The following is a 14,321-nucleotide window of genomic DNA, read 5'->3' as shown; positions in this document are numbered from 1 at the left end:
TAATGAACTATGTGCCAAGTACTTCTGGAAGGGAGAGAAAAGAGCATGTCCATAACGTCCTTTGATAAAGCCTATCACATTTGAACAAGTGTTGTGATTCGATTGCCTATGTTTTATTCTTTTCCTTTTAAGAGACTGAGAGTCTTGGCAGTTTTCTGAGTTCTTTAGATGCATTTAAGTAGAAAGCTTATGCTTTCTTGGCCTCTGAAGTGAGTTACTTTAATGAAATCTAAGAAAAAAAGATACATGCAAGTTAATGGACTGGTTAAGATGGAAACCTGTTATCACACCTGGGAGGAATTCAGGGTGCACAGCAAGAAACACTTTATTCTCATAGAGATCAATAAAAGGTGAGGTAGCCATAAAAACTTGACACTCATTCTTCTATTAAATGTAAATGTCTATCTTAGCTGAAAGGTGTAATAAAGAACAGTTTCCCTGAACAAGTTTCATTAAGATAGTAAGTACTAGACTGAGATCCCGTGTCGATGTGCATTTTATTCAGGGTGTAAATGTTAAGACCTTTCAACCCTCTTCTCACCCTTTTGTAACAGCTTTAGTGCTTATTAAAACAGGAAGAGCAAAGTATATGCTTTGACCTGAATAATCCAATGATTTTCAAATGAAGTAGGTTATTCCTAGTAACAAACACAGTTTTAGCTTCTACTTGCTTGCAAAGCTAGTATTTTCAATTAGCAGTTGACTAAAATCATCCTATAGTCTGAGGAACTACCAGACTAAAGGAATCTTCTGAGGCCTTTGAGTAGTTCCAGGTCAAAATGCTAAGAAGTTCTGAATAGTGCATCCGGTAAGCAAACAACTATGAATCACGAGGCATCTCTCTCTCTCTCTCAAAGGAAATAGTAAAAGAAAAATTCTAGTTCTAGTGAATTCCACACATACAGGAAAATTCACTGAACAGTGACACGTGCCCTCATAGTTCAGATGGAAAGATAAAAGAGAAACAAGCTGCTTTTCTTGCTCTGACTTATCTTTTGCATCACTGTAAATTTAACTCCTGATCCAATTTTGGAGCTGAATAGTAAACCTAACACTCTGAACCATTTGATATTGCACTGGATGCCTCATCTGGCTTAGCCATTCCAACAAAAAACACTGCCTCTCTGGAATGATGACTTTTAGCGTGGCTTCTCTCTTCAAATAAGGTCCATCCAGGTTCTCATGTCTTAGTGGATCTGATGATGTACTGTCTCATGTTCTAGTTTAGATAACAGAAGAAAGCTATTACAGGGACTTCAGAGAATCCCCTTCTACCAACCAAGAAATACAGAGCTTACATTCTCAAGAATTTAACATTTTTGACTAGTAAAAGAGAAAGAAGTTTTGTCATGAATGGTGACAGGTTTTCTAACGTGGAGAGAGACAAAGCCGAATCTAGTCTTTGCACATGTGAGCATCATAGGATTTGATTTGTAAGGACTCATTAACATTTTCTGAAACGCAGACAATTATGTCCCTTCTGACTCCACGGATGAGAGTTCTGCAAATGGAGTATATAAACTGTTGGTATATGAGACATTCTTAACAAGTCTTCTTGGCATGCTAAGCTATCCTCATAAGGTTGCTGGTTGCTTATAGAATCCTTTAGTTTAAATTCTTTTTATTTAATTTTGTCTACAAGTACAGAATGATCTTTCTACAGCAATGGAGTTAAAGGTATGCTCAGATAGCAGTTCATACAACTATTTTAGGAAATTATAATTCTTGCAGCATCAAGCTCAGTGCATTGATTGAAAAGGGAATCTGACTAGCTTACATTAGATTCCCAGCACAGAAATAGTGAGTGAATTTCCTCTGCCTAGTATACAGTCTCCTTACGAAATTCACATTGCAACCACCAGTTCTTCCCAGCCATGAAGGACGGCTAGAGAACTGATTTTGAGTTAAGAATCTGAATTTTAACAAAATAATCTACAGACTATTTTACCATAATCTATCTATAACATTATGAAAAAAAGGTAGAATATTTGAGGTCAGCTGACAAAAGAAGTTATTGAAGCATGAACATACCATTACAATACAGCTTAATGGTGTGTGCCAAACCCAGTAAAAAATACATATATTCACATACATACACAGATAGATACATACGTACACACATTTGAAATCCTTACCAAATAAAGAGAATATAAATGAAAAATTGGTATTTTGTGAATAACTGTTTAGTTGATGGTCACCTACACTGGAACTTCCTCCTGAATTCTAATTAATTTTTCCGGTAATAGTAGCACAAAGCAGGAGCCAAGGAAGAACATGAAGAGGAAGAAGAAATAATGTATGCTTCCTTGGTGTTAGTTCTTCTGGTCTGAAACAAAACATTGCTTTTGGAAAGACAGTTTTTCTATTACAGAATCACAGAATGGTTGAAGTTGGAAGGGATCTCTGGAGGACATCTGGTCCAACACCCTGGCCCAAGGAGGGCCACCTAGAGCCAGTTGCCCAGTACCGTTCCTGGACAGCTTTTGAGTATCTTCAAGGATGGAGACTCCACAGCCTCTTTGGGCAACCTGTTCCAGTGCTCCATCACACTCACAGTAAAAAAAAGTGTTTCCTGACTTTCAGACAGAACCTCCTGTGCTTCAGTTTGTGCCCATTGCCTCTTGTCCTGTCACAGGGCACCACTGAAAACAGCCTGGTTCCATCTTCTTTGCACTCTCCCTTCAGGTATTTATATACATTCACAAGCCTTCTCTTCTCTTGGATAACAGTCCCAGAATCAGAAAGTTGTATCACCTTTAATCAAATTACAGAACATTCAGGCTGATCATATCCCCCTCTATTATTAATGCCGCATTATTTACAGTAATCAGTAAACCTGACAAAAATTGCTAACAATGACAATGAAAAACTAATTTTAGATACGTTTTTTAATTTAACTTACCTCAAAAAGGTAATCTCCTAGATATTGCAAAGGGTAGTATCGAGCTTCAGAGAGACATTTTTTGTTTTGCATCAGAAACATTTTATTATTGATGAATATATGAGTTATATTGCGCTCTGCATTTTGAGATGAACATATGGTTGCCTTTCCAGCTTGAAGAACTCTAAATAAACATGTTTGGAAAGATGTATTTACTGCATTATATTAATACTGCCTAAAGCTACATTATCATTCACAAACTACAAGCATGCAAGTGCAAGAGAATAAGGGTTCTAGATGTAAGACACTGCCCAACCTTCATTAGGAGGATAAAAGGGTGCTTAATAGCCTTCAGAAAAGGGAAGAACCCACTTAACAAGACATCATTCTCTTCACAGTTTAACACTATTAATTAAATCAATGTACACCTCCGACATATCTGATAGAAAGCTTTACCTGTGCATTTTTTCAAAGATCAAATTTGGTGACAGCAGCTATAATTCATTGCGTTATGTCCCCCACAATGATGATGGTCTTTCAATTAAGTTTTACAATAAGTTAAGTGATTTACCAAAAATGGAACACTGCTTTTCTGAACCATAACATGATCTGCAAATACACTTTTTGACTTAATTTTGGAGTCATTTACAGCATTTGGTGCTGTCCAGTATCATACACAGAAAACAGATTCATTTGTCTTTGGGACACCATTACATGTAAGAGTTTCCCCAGGGGCAATTTCCAGAGTTGTACTGCTGCAACTATTCCTATCTTTTAGAAAAGACACCAGACAAAAACATGGTGTAAGAAATAAGGTCTCCTGACATGCTGGATATATGTTTTGTTTTTCATCATACAGGTATGTAAAAAGAAAATGATGCTGGTCTAACACACTTACCCATCCAACAGCTAGGCACTAAAGGCAGGAAAAGCACAGAAGGGGGGAAAAAAGGCACAGTGTTGTAAATATTAGAGAAAAATCAATCTTTCCCCAAAGCTACAGTGGCCTTTATGACTGAAAACAGTACTTGCTGGAGACAAAAAATATCTATGATTCAGTGTTTTCTGACTAACTAAAAGGATCCCCATGTTGGTGTATTGGAAAGAGTCTGGAAAAAGAGGTTCCTTCCACAAAACTGCCTGTTCACCTGTCTTGCTGATGTAGTTCCTGTTAAAGGTTATTTCATTGCGAACAGAGGGTTGTGCAAGACAGCATTTTGATAGTGTTATCATGAAGATCTGCATAAACATTTTTTATGGAAAAAGAAACAGCATTTTTCACAAGTGTAGCAGGATGAGTGCATCTTTCTGCAAGACAGCACATAGAAAACTCTTCTGCTCAGCCAAGAAAATAGCATACTTAGAATGTCTTCAGTTGGCAAAATCAGAAGATGGTAAATTCAGCTACACCTCACTTTGTCTTTAGGAACTGCAGGCAGACAGGCATTCTGCAACGCAGCATGCAGCCCTGTACCATCATCAACCAAACCGCACTTGCCTTCTTGCCTGTGCATCTGTGCCACCTCCAGACCTGAGAAGTACTCCTAACTAACTGGGATTTCCACAGAGAAGGAGAGTAGGACAGTATCTGCTCCTGCAATGAACGTAAAGCTCTAAAACAGTGTCCAGGGGATGTTTGCTTTTACTGTACCAGAAGCAAACATTACTTAATATGCTCTGTTTGAGATTCAATGCAGTATTTAAACCACGGAATCCAAATGTGTAGGAAGAGTATGGGAAAAAAAATAAAAATGTAGTCCCAGGATTCTTGCACTTCAGTTGTTTTCCTTTTCTCTGCTTTTCCTTTATACTTTTGTCCTTCCCCTTCTGAACTATCTGTATTTACATGATATCAGAAACATCTGTTACAGTACAAATTAGGTCTTCAGAACTACAAGAAGCTGTTGCATAGATGCGACACAAAACCTGATCAGGTCAGTCACAGTGTGGCCCCAATCCATAAGACACAGTTCACAGCTGGCTCAGGTCACTCACCCAAGTGAAATAATATTATCCTGTTCCAGCTACCATTTGAGTGTAACACCCAGACAAAAGAAACGATTACTCATAAAAAACATAAGCCTATGTATCTTGCCTCATGAAGGAAGTTTCTGTAAGTAAACCGTAAGCAGTTTACTTAAGCTGCAAAGATATGAGAATGTGTGTTATTTTTGACACTATACTAAAAGAAAGCAAGGAAAGCAGTGATGTTAAAGATTTAAAGTCATTTTATTGTAAAAAAGTATGGAAGTATATTAATGAAAACAATTAGTTTGAAGAGCTGGTGGTTGTTATGGACCAAATTAACTGGGATATAAGAATAAAAATGTGTTCAACCATACAGTAAGTGTTCCATCATTCATTATTTAAGCTTTAAGACATATCCTCCTACCTTCTAATAGACGCCATTCGTTTATCACCTTCCTTAACAGGGAGGACAACTTTCCATCTGTGGAAGGCCCCTGGAGCACTAGAGTGTGTCAGTTCTTCGCGCCATCTTTTAGGTGCAGATTGCATTTGAGGTGAATAATGGGTGTCTTTTTCATATCCCCATTCGTACGTTGTTTCATCAAGCCATCTGCCACTTTCGGCACTATTAATTATGTACTCCTTAGTTAGTATCCACTTCCCTAAAAAGCAAATGAACTGTCAACCACAAAAGATTTTTTGTGCAGACAAATGGCAATCAACTGAAGATCTAATGTAAAATTAACTTCAACCTTTCCCGTGCAAATAAAAACTGGAATTATAAGTACCATTTTAAAAACTTCTTCCTACTACAAGTGTTATCCTCTTCACACTTTAAAATCAGACATCTCACAAGGCCACTGGAAACGATTGTTTCGCTTTAACAATGAAGTACCTTTTTACCCTTCCTAGATAAAATACTTGTCTATCTACCTCCTCAAAAATCTGCAAATAGAATTTTTCAGCTTCCCAGATTTTGTTCCTATGACTTCCACAGAACCTTGCTTAACCCCTTATTTTTAATATCATTTGACACTTTTAAAAATGTACTAAAGTGTAGTAAATTGAAGAAATATTTTACCACCAATGATTAAAAAGAGGAATGAAGGTTCTAGCATGTAAGCTGTTTCTTTTACATCTTCTTAATATTACTTGCACTGCGAGTGTAGTGAATAACAGTATTAGGGGGATACGGTTTTAGACTTTTGTCTTTCCCCTTTCTTCTTTTCACATCCTTTTCTCTTATCCCTTGGCTCCACCTCCTCCGCCTCTCCTCTTTCATCTTCCGCATGTATGCTTTTGATACCGTATGTAATGATCTTCCCCTTTTTCTCTGTCTCTCTCTTCTTACAGGTTCAGGTCAAGAGCCGTGGTTAGTACCCTGCTCCTGTATTGAAACACTACCTACAGAAGATACTGTAAGAGAAATTGACTTGAATTGTGTGAACCTAATTGGTTTCACAGAACAGCAGGGTTGACTGGCAAAACGTCTCAGTGCAGGAGCACAGATGGTACTTCTACATAACCTAGCATAGGTACCAGTAGACTTATGACTGGAAAAGCTATGCTGTGCCCAACCTGTATGTTAAAATCACTTTCATTTCAAAGTTTCCATCTCAAAACTTCTGTCAGCTAGGAAGTCCATGAAGACTGGCATCCTTGTTAGTATTTCTGTTCACCTCTAGGGAGTTCTAAATGGGTTTAAACATGATCTTTTACACTTGGGAAAAACTGCAGTAGGAATGAACACACTCTCTCTGCCATCAAGGGCAAGAGCAATGATTATGCAAAAATAGCACCTCTTCCAGGATTAAAAAGTACTGGATGGTATCGGGGAAGATTTGCAAGTATAGAAACGTGACAGTTTTGCACTGCCATGTGGACACTACATATATCATTTCCTCTCAGTTCAAGAAAACATCTCCAGATGTTTTAAATCCCGAAAAGTAAGAAAACATTAACTCAGAGGTTTATAATAGTTAAAATGAAGTGCTATGCCACAAATCTATCTGCATTTTAATACTGTTTCCCTCATTGAAACTCTTGGTCTATTTCCTTTTTGATTAGAGTGCAATCAGAACTTTACATTAGTACAAGGAATCATCCATATATATATACACACACCCCCCCCTAAATTCTAGCAGTGATAGACGATTGAAAGTGCCTGCTAACATGGTATGTAAGTACAAATATGAAATCAATAAATTTACTTACATCTTTAAACCCAAATCTACATTATTTCTGTCTGTTATCTCCTAAATTTAAGATTATCCATCCTAAAAATTGCTTTAACACTTTGGTATAATATGATATAGGGAAAATAAAGATAACGTTTAACCAGTCAACAGATTGGTACTGTGAAATCTCGTAACTCCAGAAGATTTTCTAAACTCTTCATAAAATCCTTCCATAATCTCTCTATAAAGAAATCTTAAAATACAGAATTCTCATTCTAAAAGCATTTTCATTGCTTATGTCTGGGATTTCAGCATTAGGCCTTAGGTAAAAGAAAAGCAATAGGAAAGATCAGAGGCTTGTGTCAGAATGGCAAAAGCCTGGAATTTCCTCTTGCTGCATAAACAGGAACTTACGGACAGTGACCTTTACCAGTGAATGTTGTGTGTGAATTTGGCATCAAAAATCCATGCTGACTACAGGTATCCATACGCAATCTGCTCCCTTTTCAAGCGATCCCATTTTTAAGCACCCGTACCATTTGGATATGACTTCATGATCTAACTAATACACAACAAAGCTTTCTATCTGGGAACAGATGCAGATCAAATAAAGGAAGACGGCAGGAATATCATTTAGGAAAAAATCCAAAATAGAAAGAAGTAAATCAGAACTTGAACATAATACCATGTTAAAAATCAAGGTTAATGGAACAAGAAGAATGAGGGTTAGTAAGACAGCTCATTTATGAAATGAAAACAGGTAACTAGAAACCTTTTAAGGGTCCTTTCAAGCCCTACGTTATGAGCCTATGAAAATTTACAGCAAATCTTTTACTCACCTGCAGCACAGGCAGCTAAGAACTTTTCACTCTTGCACAGCTTTTTTGCTATAAGATGTGTACAATTTCTGTATTTCTAATAAAACAAAAACAGAACACCACACTTGCATCACTCGAAAAAGTTTAACTTTCTGGCTATTTATACACAACTCTAAACTACTGCACAGCCCTTTATTTTAAGGCTTGCATTTTGCTTTCTGCTCTAACCATCAGGTGCTTTAGTGAACAATACCTTATTATCTAAAAAAACACAGTCCAGTTTGAACAGCCATTTGAGTAGTGCCTTTTTCTCTTGTTTTTTAAATCCAGTTAATTGGATTATCCGTTTCTGGCTGCCACTTGCCATCTGTTAAAAGGAAAACAAACGAAAAGGAAACATTAACACACAAAATACACACTACAAAACGTTGCTTGCATGATCTTACTAGTACTTCCTACTTCTTTCCCGAGAAAAAGGGAAAACACACCGCGAGGAATCAACACTACACGACGGCGGTACACCACGTCTGAAGCTGTCACTGCCAGCCCCAGTCAGGACACCTGAAAGGCGGTAACGGGGCAGGCCTGACACCCCCAAACTGCGACCCGCAAGGGGCCGAGCCCCCTCGGTGTCGGCACCGCCGCTCCGCGCAACTCACACAGCCGGAGGCGGGAGGGAGGCCGCGCCGCTGCCAAGCGGGCCCCGGCGGGTGCGGGGAGCCTCCCACCGCCCCCCGTGAGGGAAAGCCGCCCCCCTCACAGGAGGCCCCGCAGGAAAGCGCCACAGAGGTGCGGCGGTCCCGCCGGCGGTGGCGGGCAGGAGCTGCGGGGAGCGAATCGCCTCCCCCTCTGCAGCGGGGGTAGCCCGCCTGCGCTCACGTACACACGCCATGCGGGCGGCGGGCGGGCGCCTTCTCCCCCCTCGGGCCGGTCCGGGCCGTGCCGGGCGCTGCGCCCCTTGCTCGATCCCCGGCGCGTTCCCGCCTTCCCCCCGCCCCGCCCCCGGATGTGGCGGCGCGGCCGTTCCGGGCCGTTGTCACTGACGCTCCGCGGTCGCCGGGGCTGTCGGCGCGGAGCCGCGGGAGGAGCCCGGCCGGGTAAGTGGCTCCGGCGGGGCCGCCCTTCCCTTCCCCTTACCGTGCAGCCGGGCCTCGGCGCCGAGAGGGACAGGGCTGGGGGCCGCTGCGACCCGCCACGGAGCCCCAGGGTTCCCTGCGGCCGCCTCTTCTCCTCCGCGGCGCGGGGCGGCCGCGGCACAGCCGGGTGTTGCGCAGTTCCGAGGCTCCCCGAGCGGCGGCGGCGCCTGGCGGCCGAATGGCTGGTGGGCGGCCGCCCCCGCGGCGGGAGGGCGGCGCGGGCGCCGCTCGGAGGCGGCCCCGCCGGAGCGGCGCCGCGGGCCCGGCTTCGCGCCTCAGCGCGGGGCGGGAAGGGGAGGTCTTCCCTCAGGCCGAGAGGACTGGGTCCCCAGGGCTGGGGTGAGGCGGGGGGGGAGGCTGGGGGCGTATGGCGGAGGGAAACGCCGCCGCAGAGTCTCTGAAAATCACCATTTCTGTTGCTCAACAGAGTTAAAAGAGTGGAAAGCGGTCTGGTAGGGGTGTGTGCTGGAAGACGGAAGAGACCTCGCTGAATAGAGGAAGCTGACAGAGGAACCAGGTGGAGTTCGATGTAGATGCAGGCTGAAGCGTCTCCCTTCTGGAACAGTCCGTCTGTGAGAGTCAGGAGAGGGACCAAGGATTTCTGATCCTCAGTACCCTTTTCTCTGTATCTCAGAGAAACTTTGAGAGTGTCTTGTGCCACGTGATGGCTGATCCTCAGGGAAGGTGCCCAGGTACTGCTGCAGCCAGATAATCAAGCCACATATTTTGGTGAAGGGATTCCTGCTCCTCTGATCATGTTGGTACTGACTCTTCATTTTGGAAGTCAGGGTTTGATTTTTTTTTGAATTACAAAGCAACATGAAAAGGTCAAAATAATATTCTGATTGTACCTCAAGTGCTCAATTTAGAATTTAGAAATGCTGAGATCGTGATTGCTTGTGAAACTTTATTTAGGTCCCTTGTGTATTTGAGAGATGATTCCTGTGTCACTGAATGGATAGCACACAAGAAATCTGTTAGTGCTTTATAATGAATAAAAGTAGCTTTGTAGAGCACTTCTTTTTTTATTCCTTTTTTTATGCAGTTGGAGAGTAGAGGGCACACATCCTGATTCAAGCAAAAAATAGGTGATTGAATTGCCTCCTTAGAGAACTGAATGCTACTCTCTCCCATAAAATTTTTATGTGATAGTGGACAAGTCACTTTGTACTCATTGAGGTAGCTGTTTCATATTTAAGACCTGTAAACTGAGAAAAGTATGGCAAAACTTTCACAAGTGCCGGGTATTCATCACTGCAGCTTAGATCAATAGAAGCAATGCATACATAGGTACTGTTGTGGAAAGAAAACCAAAACCATGAAGTTTCAGACCTCTAAAATTTGGCAGCACATTGGACACTTGGTTTTAAATCTGAGTTTGGCAAATATCAAAATGGAAAAATAGTTCTGCCGGGGCCTCAAATGGGTCTTGTGTTGCTGTTTATAAAGTATTCTGGTACCCTTAATGCTTACTGAAGTTTTTCCTATCTTCTGTTTCCTTAACATTGCAGCTATATTTTTGTATGCAAGCATGAAGAAGTAACCATCAACAACCTGTGTCATTAGTTTTTTATATAAGTGGCACTGTAAAATCTTTAAACATCTACTTGAATATTCAGAGCTAGATGGCTGTATTTATTGCTTGCATTTCTTGATTGACAATGAAGATTAGTTGCATTTTCTATTTTGTACCTGTTGCACCTTTATACCTTCACTATCAAATTGTCAGCACTGTAGAGGTATTCATTTTAATTCTTGTAACTGAAGTATAGAAAATCTAAAACCTGTGTTTGTTGTATAAAATGTAATCTAAAGTTTAGATCACACTTAATCTATTGTCCCTAAATATTTTTTTTTATTTGATAGTCAAAATTTATCATATTTCAAAACTAGGAACACAGTTCATATGAATAAATAATTCTGGGTTTATTTACTCTGGTAAAGCTGAAATAATATTTGGATTAATATTTTTAAAATTAACAATTTAATTCTTATTAACTACTACTATCTACTAACCATTACTTAACTAGTAACTAATAGCAGTTTTATGCCACAGGACTCTTAGCAGGCTCTTAACAGGCTGGAGAAGCCTTCAGCATACAGTGCCATAAATTTCAACACACAATACTGTAAACTAGCTACTAGTGAAGAAGTTGCATACTTACATGATGACCATTTGTTACTTTTGAGAATTAAGTATTTTCTAGTTTGGTTTTTTTTTTTTCTTTGTCTCTGGCGTATAAAATAAGTGGAATCAAAATAACTGAGGCCTCAAACATTTCATGTCTATTTTCACTTTAAAATAAATTGTTACTGAAGTGTAGCTTTAAGAAATTGAGAACATGTTTTTACCTTCATTTTAGTGATGTCTGTTAAGTTTGGATTTCACTTATCCTCTCCCTCTATTATTTTTTTGTAATAAGCCTAAAATACTTTCTTCTGTTCCATCCTTCTTGTGATCTCATTATAGTAGCTAGATAGCTCTTAATTCATTATGTTTTTTTCTTATTTACAAGGTTTAATATTAGGTCTCATAAGTCTAGGGAGCAGTCTCTTTAACTGGCATATTTTTCAGTACCTCTGGGTTTCTTTGTTCTTTTAAAATGCGTTTGTCGAATATATCTGGTTCAGTTGCTCTGTATTGTAAACTATATTTAAGCGGTTTGTCTCTGGGTTTTAGATGGATATCCACTTTTACACTTTCTCTTCTACAGTATATGTGACATCTTTTATAAAAATTGAGAAGTGATTTTCAGTGCCACACAAATGGTATTTCACTTATAAAATTTATAATTACATTTTAAGGACTATCAAGAATGGCTGTACAGCTCCCATGTCCTCAGCTCTTTAAGATGCCAAGATCAGAGAAATAAGTATTTCTTTTACTCTTTCACAGAAAGAGTTTACTTACAGTGTTTTAGGTGCCCATCTCTTTCAGACTTCTGTAACTGCTTCTTTCTTAATTTTATTTCCTAGAGAGACCAAAAAAAAAAGAGAAATTTTGTTTTCATTCCACTGTTCTAGCTTTCTACCTTATACTTTCTGTATCCTTTATGTTCTACACATAATTGTATTGCCACCATGTCTTTTGCCTTGAAATTTCGCTTTTTACATTTTCCCACAGATAGCTAATTTACTTCACATAGTACGTGCAGTTCTCTTTCTCCAGGCCTCATTGGTGTAGCCATGATCAATGTGATCACTGTCGAACCTTGTCCTTAAATCTCACAACCTCTTTCTGCAAGCCTTCACCATTTTATCCTCAACTTTGCAGGATAGGGCTTGGGGTTTTTCTTCATGTTTTTTGTCCCTCACTAGCCTTTGGACTTCCTGTGTTGAAAACGATACATAATTTCTTGCAGTAATTGTGATACGATCCATCCATAAACATCTTTTCCATTGTGAAATATGATCTGACAGATTTTTTTATCTAGTGGAAGATATTTTGCATTATGTGCTTAAAATATTTTCCATCATGCAAAGAAGTTTATCAGTTGACTGATAAACAATTTCAGAGTTTAAAAAATTATTTATTAGAGCTTTTTTCTAATGTTGCCTCAACATAACGTGTATACTTGTTTGAGCAGTATCATTTGACAAAACAAAAATCACAGTGTCACAGGCAAATTTTGGTCAAACATTTAGTAATCACAGCTTTGTAAAAAAAAAAACAAACCCAGAAGCTACACTGAAAAGTTAGTCATAAAAGCTAAACCAGTATGAAGTGTCTCCACACTGCCTTCATGTGGAGAAAAATCTAACTTTGTGCCCTGTTTTAAGTCCATTTTGTAAGTCTGTCTTCAGTATGAAGCACTGACCCTGGCTTTGTCGAAACAGTGAAGGAATTTAAATTTTCTTCTATAATGATAAGGGATTACAAGAATTGGAAATAATATAAACATAATATAAATCCACAGAAGCTAGAATAGCTTCTTAATAATGATTGTTCTTCTGTAAACATACCTGTAGTTTCTTTCATGAGCTGATGAATATAGGAATGGCAGAACAAGCATTGTGAAAATTGCTGCTTTTCTTCAAGCCTTACTGATTATGTAAACTCTTAGTTATCATAACTTTGTACTCATATTTAAAAACATCTTTATGTTTTGATACTTCAGGAAGTATCATTTGTGTTTCTCCGTGTAACCATTTTTCTTACATAGAGCATTTCTTTTGCCGGTCATTGTAAGCTCAGGCTATCTTCTTATCTCCTGGCATCCACCTGCCTTTCTGCAAACTCGCATCCCATTAATGTATGTCAGTGAATCAGTGTTGAGGGACAAATGCAGAGAGCACAGAACAGTGTTCAGCAAATTGTTCAGTAACTCTTCTGTAAATGATGCCAAGCTATATACTTTGTGTATATTAGTTCACTCATTAATGAATTAGTGAACTGCACTTCATTAGTGCACTTTCAGTCACTCATGACTTGGAATAAGGTGGTGTTTGTTTTTTCTTTTAAAATACAGGTAGTGGAATGGTTTCATTCTGCATTTAATATTTACGTTTTCTACCATGTAAAGTTCAAGTTTCTTGCCTTTGCCTGACATGAGTTAGTCCCTGGCTGCTTGGACCTTCTTTCTTAATCATATTACTGTTCTCCTGCCCTGACCTAAATCTGCTATACCTGCCTGGCATACTTAATAGACCTAATTCCCCCACTGACCTTCTAATATTTTCTCCTACATAGGAGATCCATTCTGATGTGATCAGCAAAGTTTCCTTCATCAAAGTCCTTTCACCTTCTTTTTTTTGAGAATCCACATAAGCTCATTCAGATTGTGTTTGTTGATTTTTTTTTTTTTTTTTTTTTTTTTTAGTGTGCTTTAAAATGCATTTTCTTTGTCTTTTGTGTACTATTCTTCCCTAAGTAACTGCAGTCAGAATGGTGAATGTCTGTAATGGTAGCAGAAATTACAAATTTTTCTTAATAATTGTATGTTGTTAAATAGCAATGTATATCCTCAGAATATTCCAGAATGGTTTCTTCTCTGCAATGACCCCTCTCTCCCCCCAGTTCTATTTTTTACTAGGCAACTGGCAACAGCATGATTGATGCCCTACAATGCAGATAAACATGAACCCTGGCTCACAGGCATTAGAAAATCAAGTCAGATGTGATGTAACCAGTGGGGTAATGTGTTGCATGTACAGTTTTTACCTTCTCTGCTGTTCACTGTACTTGAGGTCAGTACAGAGGGCAGGCAAAAGGTGTAGATGACTGTGGATGGAAGGAGAAAAGAAGAATACTAAAAAGAAGTTAGGAGAAAGTGTGGCATAAATTGTAATAGGGAAGATAATGAAGGTACAACAAGAGCAAGCCAGTATCAAAATACCCTAC

General features: G+C 39.4%; 2 protein-coding genes across 7 annotated transcripts in view; one reads left to right on the top strand and one right to left on the bottom strand.

Moving 5' to 3' along the window:
• The window catches only part of SLF1 (SMC5/6 complex localization factor 1), a 39,529-nt gene extending 30,459 nt beyond the window's left edge, over window positions 1-9,070 (bottom strand). The window contains exons 1-5 of one of the 3 annotated variants that reach the window (XM_076361843.1): window positions 8,982-9,070; window positions 8,098-8,211; window positions 7,866-7,941; window positions 5,274-5,511; window positions 2,903-3,065 (exon numbers count right to left, since the gene is read on the bottom strand). In XM_076361843.1, coding sequence (XP_076217958.1) covers window positions 2,903-3,065; window positions 5,274-5,511; window positions 7,866-7,941; window positions 8,098-8,211 — 591 coding nt within the window. In that variant the 5' untranslated portion in view covers window positions 8,982-9,070. Of the gene's footprint in view, window positions 1-2,902; window positions 3,066-5,273; window positions 5,512-7,865; window positions 7,942-8,097; window positions 8,212-8,503; window positions 8,520-8,727; window positions 8,795-8,981 lie in introns of those variants that run through there. The other 2 variants (XM_076361842.1, XM_076361844.1) reach the window with 2 other exon arrangements.
• Window positions 8,879-14,321, top strand: part of KIAA0825 (KIAA0825 ortholog) — a 267,900-nt gene continuing 262,457 nt past the window's right edge. For 3 of the 4 annotated variants that reach the window (XM_076361837.1, XM_076361839.1, XM_076361840.1), the window contains exons 1-2: window positions 8,879-8,941; window positions 9,408-9,497. The gene's annotated coding sequence lies outside the window, so the exon portion shown is untranslated. The other variant, XM_076361838.1, reaches the window with a different exon arrangement.

The sequence above is a fragment of the Aptenodytes patagonicus genome, chromosome Z (genome assembly GCF_965638725.1).
Source record: "Aptenodytes patagonicus chromosome Z, bAptPat1.pri.cur, whole genome shotgun sequence".
Lineage (NCBI taxonomy): Eukaryota > Metazoa > Chordata > Aves > Sphenisciformes > Spheniscidae > Aptenodytes > Aptenodytes patagonicus.
This window is presented reverse-complemented; position numbering and strand designations above follow the sequence as displayed.